Source organism: Silurus meridionalis, chromosome 4 (assembly GCF_014805685.1).
Source record: "Silurus meridionalis isolate SWU-2019-XX chromosome 4, ASM1480568v1, whole genome shotgun sequence".
Taxonomy (NCBI): domain Eukaryota; kingdom Metazoa; phylum Chordata; class Actinopteri; order Siluriformes; family Siluridae; genus Silurus; species Silurus meridionalis.
Window position 1 is genome coordinate 41,620,509 of NC_060887.1, and position 15,000 is coordinate 41,635,508.

General features: G+C 44.7%; 1 protein-coding gene across 2 annotated transcripts in view; it reads left to right on the top strand.

The window, feature by feature from the left end:
* The window catches only part of LOC124385039 (ankyrin repeat and fibronectin type-III domain-containing protein 1), an 80,793-nt gene that overhangs the window by 4,422 nt on the left and 61,371 nt on the right, over window positions 1-15,000 (top strand). For both annotated transcript variants that reach the window (XM_046848104.1, XM_046848105.1), the window contains exon 2: window positions 2,086-2,143. In XM_046848104.1, coding sequence (XP_046704060.1) covers window positions 2,127-2,143 — 17 coding nt within the window. In that variant the 5' untranslated portion in view covers window positions 2,086-2,126. The remainder of the gene's footprint in view (window positions 1-2,085; window positions 2,144-15,000) is intronic.

Sequence of the window (15,000 nt, forward strand, 5' to 3'; positions counted from 1 at the left end):
CACAGAGATGATGCAGTGTAAAATCCTCCACTGGAGCTCGGCAGTGTTTTTGGTTAACGGTGGTTTGTACAGTGTCTCCACTCTGGTTTAATATCATCATTAAAACCAAGAACATTTCTCCACTGGGGGTCCACCCTCATACTCAGTTTATTCTTATTTAAAACTTTAACACAGGCCCTGTAGAGCAGCTTCCCCAACACTGTCCCACAGTTCATCTCCCTTCACCCCTGCACTCCAGGAGGGGGCGCTCACACCCGTCGAGGTCAGGAGCGATGTCCAGCTGGGAAAAAGTTTCCTCCTCTGTATCGCCGATCTCTCAGACCTACTCATCACTCATAATCACACACTCCAGTGCTCATGTTAGTTCTCACTCTCCAGTGTTCTGTAGTGTTTAAAGACTATAATCACACTCTTGATGTCACCCAAATAAGGATGAGGTTCTGCTTTTGAGTCTGGTTCCTCTCAAGGTTTCCTCAGAACATCCAAGGGAGTTTTTCCTTCACCACAGTCTACATGGTGCTCATCAGGGATAAACACACACCATTCACCTTCACTGATGATTTTTGTAAAGCTGCTTTGAGACAATGTCTGTTGTGAAAAGCGCAATAGAAATAAACTTGACTTGACTCAAGCGGTGTAGGAGCTGGTTAGCGACATGCAGGGACTGTAGTCCTATACGTGCAGCCAGGTCCTCCCCTTGTGACAGGTCTGTCCTTGTGACGTTCACCAGCTTCCAGTGTGTGACGATTTTTGAGGAGATCAAAGCTCTGGACAGTCTGGGGGTATTTGCGCCGGAGATGTCCAGCTGACTCCAGTTGACCAGGGGCTCTTCCAGCAGCCAGTGTAGTGTTCCGCACCCCTTAATCCTTTTTTTATGTCCATATTTAAAAAAGTCTATGGTAAAAGAGTCCTCCTACTATGTGCAAAAGTTGTATGTGAAGGCTGAGAAATGTGAGTTTCATGTGTCCAGCACATCTTATCTTTGGGGAATGTGCAGATAGATCCTGCCCGGATCCTTGCTGTAGAGGAGTGGCCCAAACCTGAAAACCGCAAACAACTGCAGAGGTTCCTTTGCTTTGAGAACTTCTACCTCAAGTTCATCTGTGGTTTTAGCACCATTGCTGCCCCCCTACACCAACTCACCACCACTCGTCAGCCATTCTCTTGGAATCCTGAGGCAGAACAGGCCTTTCTGTCTTACTGTCAGTTGGAGCCTTGGTCAGTCGTTGCCGTCGTGCCTGGAAGAAGACCCGGTCTGCTCTCCTCGGTCTTCCCACTCCTATGCCCACTTTGCCAACCGCAGGTGCAGATCAGCACCTGCTTACCACCCAGGCCTGAGGGTGTGGCTCTCTACCAAGGACCTGCCCCTGAAGGTCGCATGCAGGAAGCTAGCCCCTCGCTTTATTGGACCTTTTCCTATATACAAGGTCCTCAACCCTGTGGCAGTCCACCTCCGCTATCCCAGAGTCTCCGGTGTCCACACCACTTTCACGCCTCAAACCAGTCCAAGCATGCTTCCTGGTGCAGGGAAAACGGTGCAGTGAGCAGAAAAAAAATTTTGATCATGTCACCAAATAGATTAAAACTAAAGTAACAAGTCTGTTTTGAAAGTTGAAAGTACAGATATTTGTGTAAAAATTTGATGAGTAAAAGTAAAAAGTTTAAAAAGAAAAATAAACAGAAGTTAAATACTGATACCAGAAAAACTTAAGTACAGTAACAAAGTATTTGCACTTCATTACTTCTCTTTTCTGACACAGTGAAACACAATGTGTGTGATTATGCTGTGTGTGTTCAGTGTTGCCAGATCTTCTCAGAAAGTTGCTAAAGAAGTAGATGGAGATTACAGGCTGTTCTTCTGAAGAACGCGTTCAATTATTATATTTTAGAATTTTATTATTATTATTATTATTATTATTATTATTATTATTATTATTATATTTATAATTATATTATATTTTTCAGTTCATGAGCATTTCTGATGATAAAGATGGTGGTGATATGCCAATAATAATTTCTCTCTCTTTCTCTTTCTCTCTCTCTCTCTCTCTCTCTCTCTCTCTCTCTCTCTCTCTCTCTCTGTAGGATGGATGGAGTGACGCAGGAGCAGTAGAGATCTACAGGGAATGGATGAACTCATAGAGTATGTGATGCTTCTTATTATCTTATGTTCAGTGTTTTTTTAGAGGACCTGTGTGGCCCTCAGAGTCTGCAGTGGGAGGGGTGTCTCTTTCTATGATTGTAGTTTGGAGTCCAAAGCAGCTTTACAGAAATAAATATGAAGGCTGTTAATTGATTCAAATATTTAATAACGATTAATCACATGATTGTCATGAGTTAACTCGTGATTAATCCCAACTTAATCACGGAGCATGCTTGGACTGTTTTGAGGCGTGAAACATGGAAATTGGGGTGGACACGGAAGACTCTGGGAAGGTGGAAGCAGACTGCCACAGGACCTTGGATATAGGAAAAGGTCCAATAAAGCGAGGGGCTAGCTTCCTGCATGCAACCTTCAGGGACAGGTCCTTGGTAGAGAGCAAAAAGAGTAAGCAAATGCTGGTCTGCACCTGCGGTTGGCCCAGGGGGCATAGAAGTGGGAAGACCTGAGGAGAGCAGCCCGGGTCTTCTTCCAGGCATGGCGGCAGCGACTGGCCAAGGCTCCTGCTGATGGTACCGAGGCCTCAACTTCTTGGGAGGAAATAATGGGTGAGCGGCAACCATAAGCGGCCTGGAAAGGGGAGAAGCCAGTGGCTGAGGATGAGTATTCAGCTTATATCAGTTGTGAAGCCCATGAGGCATTGTCATCAGTGCAAGGGATGCAAAGAGCTGTCTCCAGGTGTTGGTTTAGCTTTTCTGCTCTGCTTGTGGGTGAAACCCGGAAGATAAGCTGACTAAGATACCTGGAAGGTGGCAGAATTCTCTCCAAAAATTGGCAGTAAACTGTGGGCCCCGATCCAAGACTATATTACTTGGGAGGCCATGGAGCCAGAAAACGTGCTGCAGCAGGAGCTGGGCCAAGGTTTGAGGGGTGCCCGGGTGGCAGAAAAGTTGAGAGCTGTGTTTTCCCTCCGGACAGCTATTCTTGGTGGGCTGCCCCGAAGTAGTTCTGTGCTCCTTGCGTTCAATGTCCAAGTGAAGGGCTCGGACAGAAACGGACAGAGGAAGGATGTGGCTCGGGTCTTCCACTCCCCCTTCGCTGTGGGAACCCAGTCGGGACAGGGCATCCAGTTTGCTGTTTTTGGAGCCCGGACGGTAAGAATGTCCAAAATAATAGCCCCCACCTGGCCTGTCGGGGGTTGAGAGGCTTGGCTGCTCGTAGATACTCCAGGTCACCTTGGTCTGTCTACACAATGAATGGGTGTTCGGCACCCTCCAACCAATGCCACCATTCCTTAAGTGCCAGCTTTATGGAGTAGTTCTGTTCCGCAGGATTAAGTCGGTGTTAGAAGGCACATGGATGGAGAACTAGGCCGTCGTAGGCACAGAGCAGGAGTGGTGCAGAGAATGGTTCAGACTAAATGCCTAGTTGGCGAGCAAGTTCATTATCCAAAAATTTGACAAGCACCGGTAATTAATGGCTGTGGCCCTTGACATAGATACGAACCTTCAGCAATGGTTTGGAGGGGACTGGAACTGCTTGGCCCGGCGCTGGCCCCATATTCAATGCCAAGCCCTCTCTTTTGCTGGACAGGTGGCCACCATGTGCCATGCTTTGCCACAATACAGGCAGAGTCAGTAAAAGCAAAAAGACCGGGCTGACAGGCTGATCAGGGCGTTCTCAGTGTTGAGTGCCCAGATAAAGGTGTTGTAGAGAGCTGTGGAATCAAACCCACTCTCTGCCACGGCGGTGCAAAAGTCTTTGGTGTATTCAGCTATGGATCGCCTGTCTTGGGTGGTCTGGAACAAGGACCGGGCCGCATCCTGTCAGGGGGTGACTGAGTCGAAGATCTTGCATAGCCTTACCCGAAAGCAGGAAGATCACATAGGCCACCTTGGTAAGGTGATCCGAGAAAGACTATGGCCAAAGCTGAAAAATAATTTCACAGTTCAACAGGAACGGCCTGTACTCCCTCAGTTGTCCCGCAAAGCACTCAGGGGTCGGTAGATGAACCTCACACTGGGATGCAAAACGAGGGGCAGAAAAGTCTCAAACAGAATCGGAAGCCGATGAGATGATCTGGCCATAAACGTGAGGAATCCGCGTCCATTTAAGCAGCGGGAAGATGGCAGCCGGGACGTTTGCAAGTTCGTGGTACCCCAAAAGCGGAAGTGGAAAAATCGGAAGTGCTCACGCTGCTGGCTGACATCTGCATTAATCACACGTTAATAAAATGTGCGTTAACTCGCTATCGACACGTAAATTTTGACAGCCCTAATTAATATATAACCCCTATAAACTTTTATTTTATTAATGATTTACTGTAGGTTTATCTTTAATGAGCTAGTCAGAGGTGATGTAGTAAAGGAAGATCCCTCTGAGATACCATGAGGAGAAACCTTGAAATGAACCCATCCTCATCTGGTTGGCACTGATTTCCATTCATTACAGTTTTATTGTCATTGAGGTGTTCAGTTAAGTGATAAACTGTTCCTGATGGCTGTTTGTGTTACTCATCACGTTAATCATGCTTCATGAAGCGCTGGCTGAGTTTTCCCTTAGATCTTTAACTTCTTTGTTACTGTTCACCCTTCTGGAACAAACCTCTCGTGATAAAGGGCGTGGCTTAACAGTGCTTTACTCTCATTAACTCATTCGTAAAGATTTGTTACAGACATTAGGATGGAGAACCGAGTGGAGAAACTCCAGAAAGAGTAAAATAAACATCTCGTTTAAATTGTTATTATTAAGAATAGTTTAGGAGTTGATGAGTGTTAAGTGACATGACCACACCAGGTGCTTCTACCTTTTCTGTCTCACACAAGTACATAAGGTGTGTGTGTGTGTGTGTGTGTGTGTGTGTGTGTGTGTGTGTGTGTGTGTGTGTGGCCAAGGACAGTGTTAAACATGTGAAGACAGCGTATGGGTGAGGAGGAACTGTGTGAATACATAAAGTGTTGCTTTATGATACAAGTGTTACGTTTATTCACATGAACAGTGTTTCTGAAATGTGCTTCTCTCAACTCTGACTCATCTCTGATTCATACATCCCGAAATAATTTCAGGTGTAAACCAGTGTGTGTGTGTGTGTGTGTGTGTGTGTGTGTGTGTGTGTGTGTGTGACTCACTAGACAGACTTTTCATTGCCAACAGGGTTTTTTATTTTCATTTTACGGAAACCCTTTAAATGGTTATTGTGTTTCAGGTGTGTGTGTGTGTGTGTGTGTGTGTGTGTGTGTGTGTGTGTGTGTGTGTGTGTGTGTCAAAGTCAAGACACTAGAGGGTGATGTTTATCTATGCGTCATCTTACATTTGGATATTTGCTGTCTGAGTACACCATGTAACAAACCCGCACACACACACACACACACACACACACACACACACACACACCTAAACCAGAATAATATTTTTATTTCAGAAATATTGCACAGAAGGGTTCTGTCCTCTCTTCTGAAGATACCACAGAACTCCATACATGTATGTGTATGATGTGTGCTGTGAATGAAACAGCCATTGCTATGGAAACGCTATGATATCAGGACAGGCACATTAATGTAAACTAGATCAAATGATGTTTCTCAGAAAGGCAGAGATGTGAATAATAGAATATGGGCAGTGGCAGTTCTTCACAGAAAGTGTCTTTTTAAAAAGCACTGATGCCTATGTCATTTGTTTAACAAGAACATCTGACATCCCACACTGCCTTCAGAGCCACATCAAACACACAAAGCAACATCACACAACATAGAGCTATAACAAACAACACAGAGCTCCATCACACAACATAGAGCTCCATCACACAACACAGAGCTCCATCACACAACACAGAGCTACATCACACAACATAGAGCTCCATCACACAACACAGAGCTACATCACACAACATAGAGCTACATCACACAACACAGAGTTCCATCACACAACATAGAGCTCCATCACACAACACAGAGCTCCATCACACAACACAGAGCTCCATCACACAACATAGAGCTCCATCACACAACACAGAGCTACATCACACAACATAGAGCTACATCACACAACACAGAGCTCCATCACACAACACAGAGCTCCATCACACAACATAGAGCTACATCACACAACACAGAGCTACATCACACAACATAGAGCTACATTCAATTCAATTCAATTCATTTTTATTTGTATAGCGCTTTTAACAATGAACATTGTCTCAAAGCAGCTTTACACAGATAATGTGGTGATTAAACATAAATATGTTCTTTGTAAGTATGTTTGTCCCTGATGAGCAACTGTGGCAAGGAAAAACTCCCCGAGATGGCATAAGGAAGAAACCTTGAGAGGAACCAGACTCAAGAGGGAACCCATCCTCATCTGGGTTGCACCAAATGTCCATTTGAAGCAGATATACAATGTTGTGGGGTACAGTGATGATGATCAGAAGCAAACTGCACTCCCGAGTCAGTGCAGCAGACCGCCGACACCAACTACAGTCCAATCCGTCCTCAAAGCACCCGTTCTACTCCGGAATTAAGAGACCGTCCCGAGCTGCACAGAAGTGTGAAGATCCAAGGAGGAGAGGGGCAGGAACACTGGTCACTGGAGCCTCAGGAGCATGTTTAACTCGACCGAAAGAGAGAGAGAGAGAGAGAGAGAGAGAGAGAGGGTGACGGGAAGAGAAGGATATGGATTATTAAGTGTAACTATTGGTGTACGAAAGTTAATGTCACTGTGCAGTTTGGACTCCGGCAAGACTCGCTATGGCAGCATAACTAAAAGGGAGAACCAGAAGGTAACACAGACATGAGGGATCTCTGGGATGAGGCGACCCACCACACCACCGTCAACAAACCTGAGTGAGCGTGTGAATGTGAGGGGCGACAGCATACAAATATACCAGTTCACCAAACACTCTATATCCATGTTCCTCAGATCTGTGCCTTTACCTAAGAGAAATCTACTGATAAAAGGCTTGACTAAATAAATACGTTTTCAACCTCGACTTGAACACTGAGACTGTGTCTGAGTCCCGAACACTGATTGGAAGGCTGTTCCATAACTGTGGGGCTTTATAAGAGAAAGATCTGCCCCCTGCTGTAGTCTTCATTATTTGAGGAACCAACAGATAGCCAGCACCTTTTGATCTAAGTAGGCGTGGAGGATCATACTGGTACAGAAGTTCACTCAGATACTGCGGTGCGAGACCGTTAAGTGCTTTATCGTCAGTAGTAATATTTTATAATCAATGCGAGATTTGATTGGGAGCCAGTGTAGACTGATTAAAACAGGGGTGATGTGGTCGTATTTCCTAGATCTAGTGAGGACTCTTGCTGCTGCATTCTGGACTAACTGAAGCTTATTGATGCACTTACCGCACACCCAGACAGTAAAGCGTTACAGTAGTCTAATCTAGAAGTAACAAAAGCATGAACCAGTTTTCTGCATCCTGTAACGACATCATATTTCTAATCTTAGCAATATTTCTAAGGTGAAAGAAGGCGATTCTGGTGATGTTATTCACGTGAGACTCAAAGGAAAGACTCGGGTCAATAATCACACCAAGGTCTTTGACAGCCGTACATGCTGAAACAGAAACACCATCCAGAGATGCTACGTAATCGGAAAGTTTACTTCTAGCTGCATGTGGTCCTAGTAAAAGTACTTCCGTCTTATCTGAGTTGAGCAGAAGAAAGTTATTAAGCATCCACTGTCTAATGTCCTTTACACACTTCTCAACATTGTTAAGCTGTGTACATCACACACGGGAGGTGGTAGCTCAGTGGTTAAGGCATTGGGCTTTGGATCAGAAGATCACAGGTTCAAATCCCACCACCACCAAGCTGCCACTGCTGGGCCCTTGAGCAAAGCCCTAAAACCTGCTCAGTTGTAAGTCGCTCTGGATAAGGGCGTCTGCCAAATGCCGCAAATGTAAATGTAAATCACACAACACAGAGCTCCATCACACAACACAGAGCTACATCACACAAGGTAGAGCTACATTACACAACATAGAGCTACCTAAACAACACAGAGCTACATCACACAAGGTAGAGCTCCATCACACAACACAGAGCTACATCACACGACACAGAGCCACATCAAACACACAAAGCAACATCACGCAACATAGAGCTATAACAAACAACACTGAGCTGCATCACAAAGACAAAGCTACATCACACAAAATAGAGCTATAACAAACAGCACAGAGCTACATTACACAACATAGAGCTACATAAACAACACAAAGCTACATCACACAAGGTAGAGCTTCATCACACAACATAAAGCTACATATACAACATAGAGCTACATCACACAAGGTAGTGCTACATCACACAACATAGAGCAACATCACACAACATAGAGCTACATATACAACACAGAGCTTCATCACACAAGGTAGAGCTACAACACAAAACATAGAGCTACATATACAACACAGAGCTACATCACACAAGGTAGAGCAACATCACACAACATAAAGCTACATTACACAACACAGAGCTCCATCACACAGCACTTAGCACTCCATCTGTTTTTAAAATAACATTTCCTCTTCTGGGAAGATGTTCATCTAGATGTTGTTGAGATTCATTCAGACACATGGGTGTTAGTAAAGGCAGGTAGTGATGTAAGTGAGAAGGTGAGGAGGTCCAGGGTGCATTCAGCATTTAAATTAATCCCAAAGGTGTTCAATAGCATTTAGAGCTCTATAGCAGGAGATCTTCCACTCCAACCCTTGGAAAGCAGATCTTCATGGAGATGGCTTTGTGCACAGGGGCATTGTCATGCTGGAACAGGTTTGGGTCTCCTAGTTCAAGTGAAGGCAAAATTTCATGCAGCATCCAAGGACGTCTGATACAATTGTGTGTCTCTAAGTTGCTGGTAACAGTTTGGAGAAGAACCACATCTGGGTGGAAAAGTCAGGTGTCCAAATACTTTTGTTCCTTGTATTTTAGGTAGAAATGGAAGTTAAAATCTCTTCTGGAAGTTTAAACACACTTCATTGTCAGCTGGAGCAGAAGAGCAGCACAACTCCTGTATTATTCAACCCAAACCAAATCGGTTTCAGCCTCAAAGCTGCTAAATGTCACTGATTTAGTGGAAATCAATTTGGAAAGTGTGTGTGTGTGTGTGTGTGTGTTTCATGTTGTTAATGTAGAATCTAAGCATGGCCCCTTAGAACTTTTATTACAGTTTTATACTGGTATTAAAATTGTATAATATAATAACTTTTACAGTAACTCATCTGAATACCTTCTGTGTTTGATATACATTAAATGTAGTGAGTAATTGGGCATTAAACAAGCCTTGATCACACACACACACACACACACACACACACACACACACACACACACACACACACACACACACACAATGAATGGGGTGGTAACTAGTGGTGTCACATGACCCTTATAAGTAGACTCAAAGAGCACCAAAGTCAAGCGACACAAGCAAGGTGTCACATCCCTGGTCAGAACCCAGTAGCAGGTCATTTACCACGTTTCCCAGTCCTCTCTGTGTGGAGTGATGAGGCCTCAATCCTGACTGATCCATTTCAGGAATCAAATGTAGGTATGAAGATAAACGTGCATTAAGATGTTGTGTATCAGACTTACCAGGGTCACATGGAATCACTGGCCAGAAAATCAGCAGTTATAGAACACAGTCTGACAGGTAATAGATGAGGAGCCACAACCCAAACCTTGGAGGGACTCTCATTTATGCCTCTTGACTAAGAATTCTTGGCATCAGAGCCAACATCATTACATATTCCAAAATGACTCTGAGAAGGTTTTAAAATTTATTTGATAACATGCCTGGGATTTATCTTTCATCACATCCTAGAGTGCTTCTGGTAACAATTGATTGATTGATTCGTGTTAGCAATTATATACTTCTACCTATGCCAGGGTTTTAAGGCATCAGTCAGTCAGCCTTTGTTTGATCACACGTCCACGGTGAAGGAATTCTCCAATAGGTGAGAAGCTCCTTTAAGCTGTCCCTGTTAAAGTTAAAGCTAATGTGTGGGATGATAGTGCCAAAGAACTAAAATTCCCAATCACTGATCCATGATGGAAAGAGGATTGTTGGTCTGAAGGTTGGAGTGAAAGAACTTGAATGTCCTGCACAGAGCCCCGACCTTCTCAACTCCACTGAACCCCACTGGGATTAACTGTAACTGGAGACTTGTTTTTGGACACCTGACTTTTCCAGCCATTTTTGGTTCTTCCTCAAACTGTTACACAAAGTTGGAGACACACAATTGCATTAGACGTCTGTGGATGCAATAGCGTGATATGTTCCAGCATGCCAATGCCCCTGTGCAGAAAGCCAGCTCAATGAAGTTCTGCTTTCCATGGGTTGCTGCTATTCTTCTTCTTCTTCTTTCGGCTGCTCCCATGAGGGGTCGCCACAGCAGATCATCCGTCTCCATACCACCCTGTCTTCTACATCTGCCTCTTTCACACCAACTACCTGCATGTCTTCCCTCACCACATCCATGAACCTCCTCCTTGGCCTTCCTCTTTTCCTCCTACCTGGTGGCTCCATCCTCAGCATTCTTCTACCAATATAATTCATGTCCCTCCTCTGCACATGTCCAAACCATCTCAATCTCGCCTCCCTTACCTTGTCACCAAAACATCCTACATGTGCTGTCCCTCTAATAAACTCATTTCTAATCTTGTCCATCCTCGTCACTTCCAACGAAAACCTTAACATCTTCAGCTCTGCTACCTCCAGCTCCACCTCCTGTCTTTTACTCAATGCCACTGTCTCTAATCCATACAACATCTCAGGTCTCACCACAGTCCTATAAACTTTCCCTTTCATTCTTGCAGATACCCTACTATCACAAATCACTCCTGTCACTCTTCTCCACCCACTCCACCCTGTCTGCACTCTTTTCTTCACTTCTCTAACACACTCTCCATTACTTTGCACTGTTGACCCCAGGTACCTGAACTCCTCCACCTTCTCCACCTCTTCTTCCTGCAACCGCACCCCTCCACTGCCCACCCTCTCATTCACACACATGTACTCTGTCTTACTCCTACTGACTTTCATTCCCTTTCTCTCCAGCGCATATCTCCACCTCTCCAGGCTCTTCTCAACCTGCTCTCTACTCTCACCACAAATCACAATATCATCTGCAAACATCATAGTCCAGGAAGACTCCTGTCTGACCTCGTCCGTCAACATGTCCATTACCACTGCAAACAAGAAAGGGCTCAGGGCCGATCCTTGATGCAGTCCAACCTTCACCCTGAACCAGTCTGTCGTACCTACTGCACACTTCACTGCTGTCACACTGTCCTCATACATGTCCTGCACCACCCTCACATACTTCTCTGACACACCTGACTTCCTCATACAATACCACAACTCCTCTCTTGGCACTCTGTCATCGCTTTCTCTAAATCCACAAATACACAATGCAATTCCTTCTGTCCTTCTCTATACTTCTCCATCAACATCCTCAAAGCAAATAAGGCATCTGTGGTACTCTTCCTCGGCATGAAACCATACTGTTGCTCACAGATGGTCACCTCTTCTCTCAGCCTGGCTTCCACTACTCTTTCCCATAACTTCATGGTGTGACTGATCAACTTAATTCCCCTGTAGTTACTGCAGGTCTGCACATCTCCCTTATGCTTAAAGATCGGTACCAGCACACTCCTTCTCCATTCCTCAGGCATCCTCTCCCCTTCCAGAATCCTGTTAAACAATCTGGTTAAAAACTCCACTGCCATCTCTCCTAAACATCTCCACGCTTCTACCGGTATGTCATCTGGTCCAACCGACTTTTCATTCTTCATCCTCTTAATCGCTGCTCTTACTTCCTCCTTACTAATCCTATCTACATCCTGCTTGACCAACTCCACATCCTCCTCTCTCTGATTTTCCTCATTCATCAGCTGCTCAAAATACTCCCTCCACCTTCTCAACACACTCTCCTCACTAGTCAACACATTTCCTCTCCATCCTTTATTGCTCTAACTTGCAGTACATCCTTCCCAGCTCGGTCCCTCTGCCTGGCCAATCGGTATAAATCCTTTTCTCCTTCCTTAGTGTCCAACCTCTTATACAGCTCCTCATATGCCTTTTCCTTGGCTTTCGCCACATCCCTTTTTACCTGCTGGCGCATCTCCTTGTACTCCTGCCTACTTTTCTCATCACTCTGTCGATCCCACTTCTGTTTTGCCAACCTCTTTCTCCTAATGCTCTCCTGCACTTCCTCATTCCACCACCACGTCTCCTTGTCTTGCTTTCTATTTCCAGATGTCACACCAAGTACTTTTCTAGCTGCCTCCCTCATCACTCCTGCAGTAGTTGCCCAATTATCCAGCACCTCTTCACCACCACCAAGCCCCTGTCTGACCTCTTCCCCGAACCTCACACTACACTCTTCCTCCTTCAGTTTCCACCATCTTATTCTTCTTTCAATCCTTACTCTACTTTCAAATCGTTCTTTCCTAGGTACACCATCTACCACTTCATCTAATTCACTCCAGAATCTTTCCTTCTCCTCCATCTCACAGCCAACTTGTGGAGCATAGGCACTGATGACATTTATCATCATCCCTTCAACTTCCACCTTCACGATCATCACCCTATCAGAAACTCTCTTCACCTCCACAACACTCTTACTGTACTCTTCCTTCAGAATCCCCCCTACACCATTTCTCTTTCCATCCACACCATGATAGAACAGTTTAAACACCTCCAATGTTTCTGCTCTTACTCCCTTTCCACTTGGTCTCCTGAACACACAACATATCTACCTTTCTCCTCTCCATCATATCAGCTACCTCTCTCCCTTTACCTGTCATAGTACCAACATTTAAAGTACCAACCCGAACCTCTACTCTTCTCCACTTCTCCTTTTCCTGACGTCTCTGTAGACGTCTTCCTCCTCTCCTTCTCCTCCTTCAGACAACAGTAGCCCAATTTCCACCGGTACCCTGTTGGCTAACGATACCTGTGGCGGTCGTTGTTAACCCGGGCCTCGACCAATCCGGTATGAAATTCTCATTTGTGATCCACATATTTGATTTGGCACATGTTTTACGCTGGATGCCCTTCCTAACGCAACCCTCCCCATTTACCCGGGCTTGGGACCGGCACTAAGAGTGCACTGGCTTGTGCATCCATTATTGCTGGGTTCCATGGGTTGCTGCTATAGATCACTAAAATCTATTCAACACCTTTGGAATGAATATCAACGCTGACTGCACCCCAGGAACCTCATCACCTCACCTACATCAGTACCTGACTTTACTAAGGGGAAGAGAGAGAGAGAGAGAGAGAGAGAGAGAGATGAAAAGAGAGGGAGAGGGAGATGAAAAGAGAGGGAGAGGGAGAAAATAAAGCAGTACTAAAGAGAAGGTTCACTTTGCTCTCAATTTCTTTTCTTTTCATTTCAATTCAATTTAATTCATGTTTATTTGTATTGCACTTTTAACAATGAACATTGTCTCAAAGCAGCTTTACACAGATAATGTGGTGATTAAAAGAATGTGAATGTGTTCTTTATGAGTAAGTTTGTCCCTGATGAGCAAGCCGGTGGAGACTTCATTTCTTTCAGCTTCTCCCATTAGGGTTCTTCACATTGGATCATCCGTCTCCATACCCCTCTGTCCTCTACATCTGTCTCTTTCACACCAACTACCTGCATGTCTTCCCTCACCACATCCATAAACCTCCTCCTTGTTCTTCCTCATTTCTACCTTCCTGGTGTCTCCATCCTCAGCATTCTCCTACTGATATACCCCATGTCCCTCCTCTGCACATGTCCAAACCATCTCAATGTCACCTCCCTCACCTTGTCTCCAAAACGTCCTACATGCGCTGTCCCTCTAATAAACTCATTTCTAATCCTGTCCATCGTCACACTCCCAACGAACATCTCAACATCTTCAGCTCTGCTACCTCCAGCTCCACCTCCTGTCTTTTACTCAATGCCACTGTCTCTAATCCATACAACATCTCAGGTCTCACCACAGTCCTATAAACTTTCCCTTTCACTCTCACAGATACTCTTCTATCACAAATCACTCCTGCTATCATTCTTCTCCACCCACTCCACCCTGCCTGCACTCTTTTCTTCACTTCTCTAACACACTCTCCATTACTTTGCACTGTTGACCCCAGGTACCTGAACTCCTCCACCTTCTCCACCTCTTCTCCCTGCAACCGCACCCCTCCACTGCCCTCCCTCTCATTCACACACATGTACTCTGTCTTACTCCTACTGACTTTCATTCCCCTTCTCTCCAGCGTGTACCTCCACCTTTCCAGGATCTTCTCCACCTGCTCCCTACTCTCACCACAAATTACAATATCATCCACAAACATCATAGTCCACAGAAACTCCTGTCTGACCTCGTCCTTCAACCTGTCCATCACCACTGCAAACAGGAAACAGCACCTCTTCACCACCGCTGAGCCCCTGTCTGACCTCACTGAGATTTAGATGTTTGCAGAATTTGATTGGAGTTTATTAAACTACATAATAACTTTCCCAGATTGCTGCTCACACAAATGCGCACAAGTGAACGACACTCAGAACAACAGAGAATTATTTTACAGCGGCCAAATAGCATTTACTGCTTGTATGTTATATCATTGTGTTTAGTATTCCATCAGGTCCAGATGCTTATTTAGGTTTAAGATTTTTATTTCTGTTCTCTTTGTTATTTGGAAGTCTGATGGGTTTTAATTGTCTTTTCCATTTCTAATTTTTCCAATTGTTTGATTTTGCCTACATTTTAAATGGCTGATTCTTCACGATTAGCTTTTTTCATGTTGGTTCACTGATCCCAAAATTGGTTTGTATTGATAGATTTATTTTATTATTGTTAGCTGTTTTGGGGTTTTTTGATTCTGAGTGTATGTTTGTATTGTTT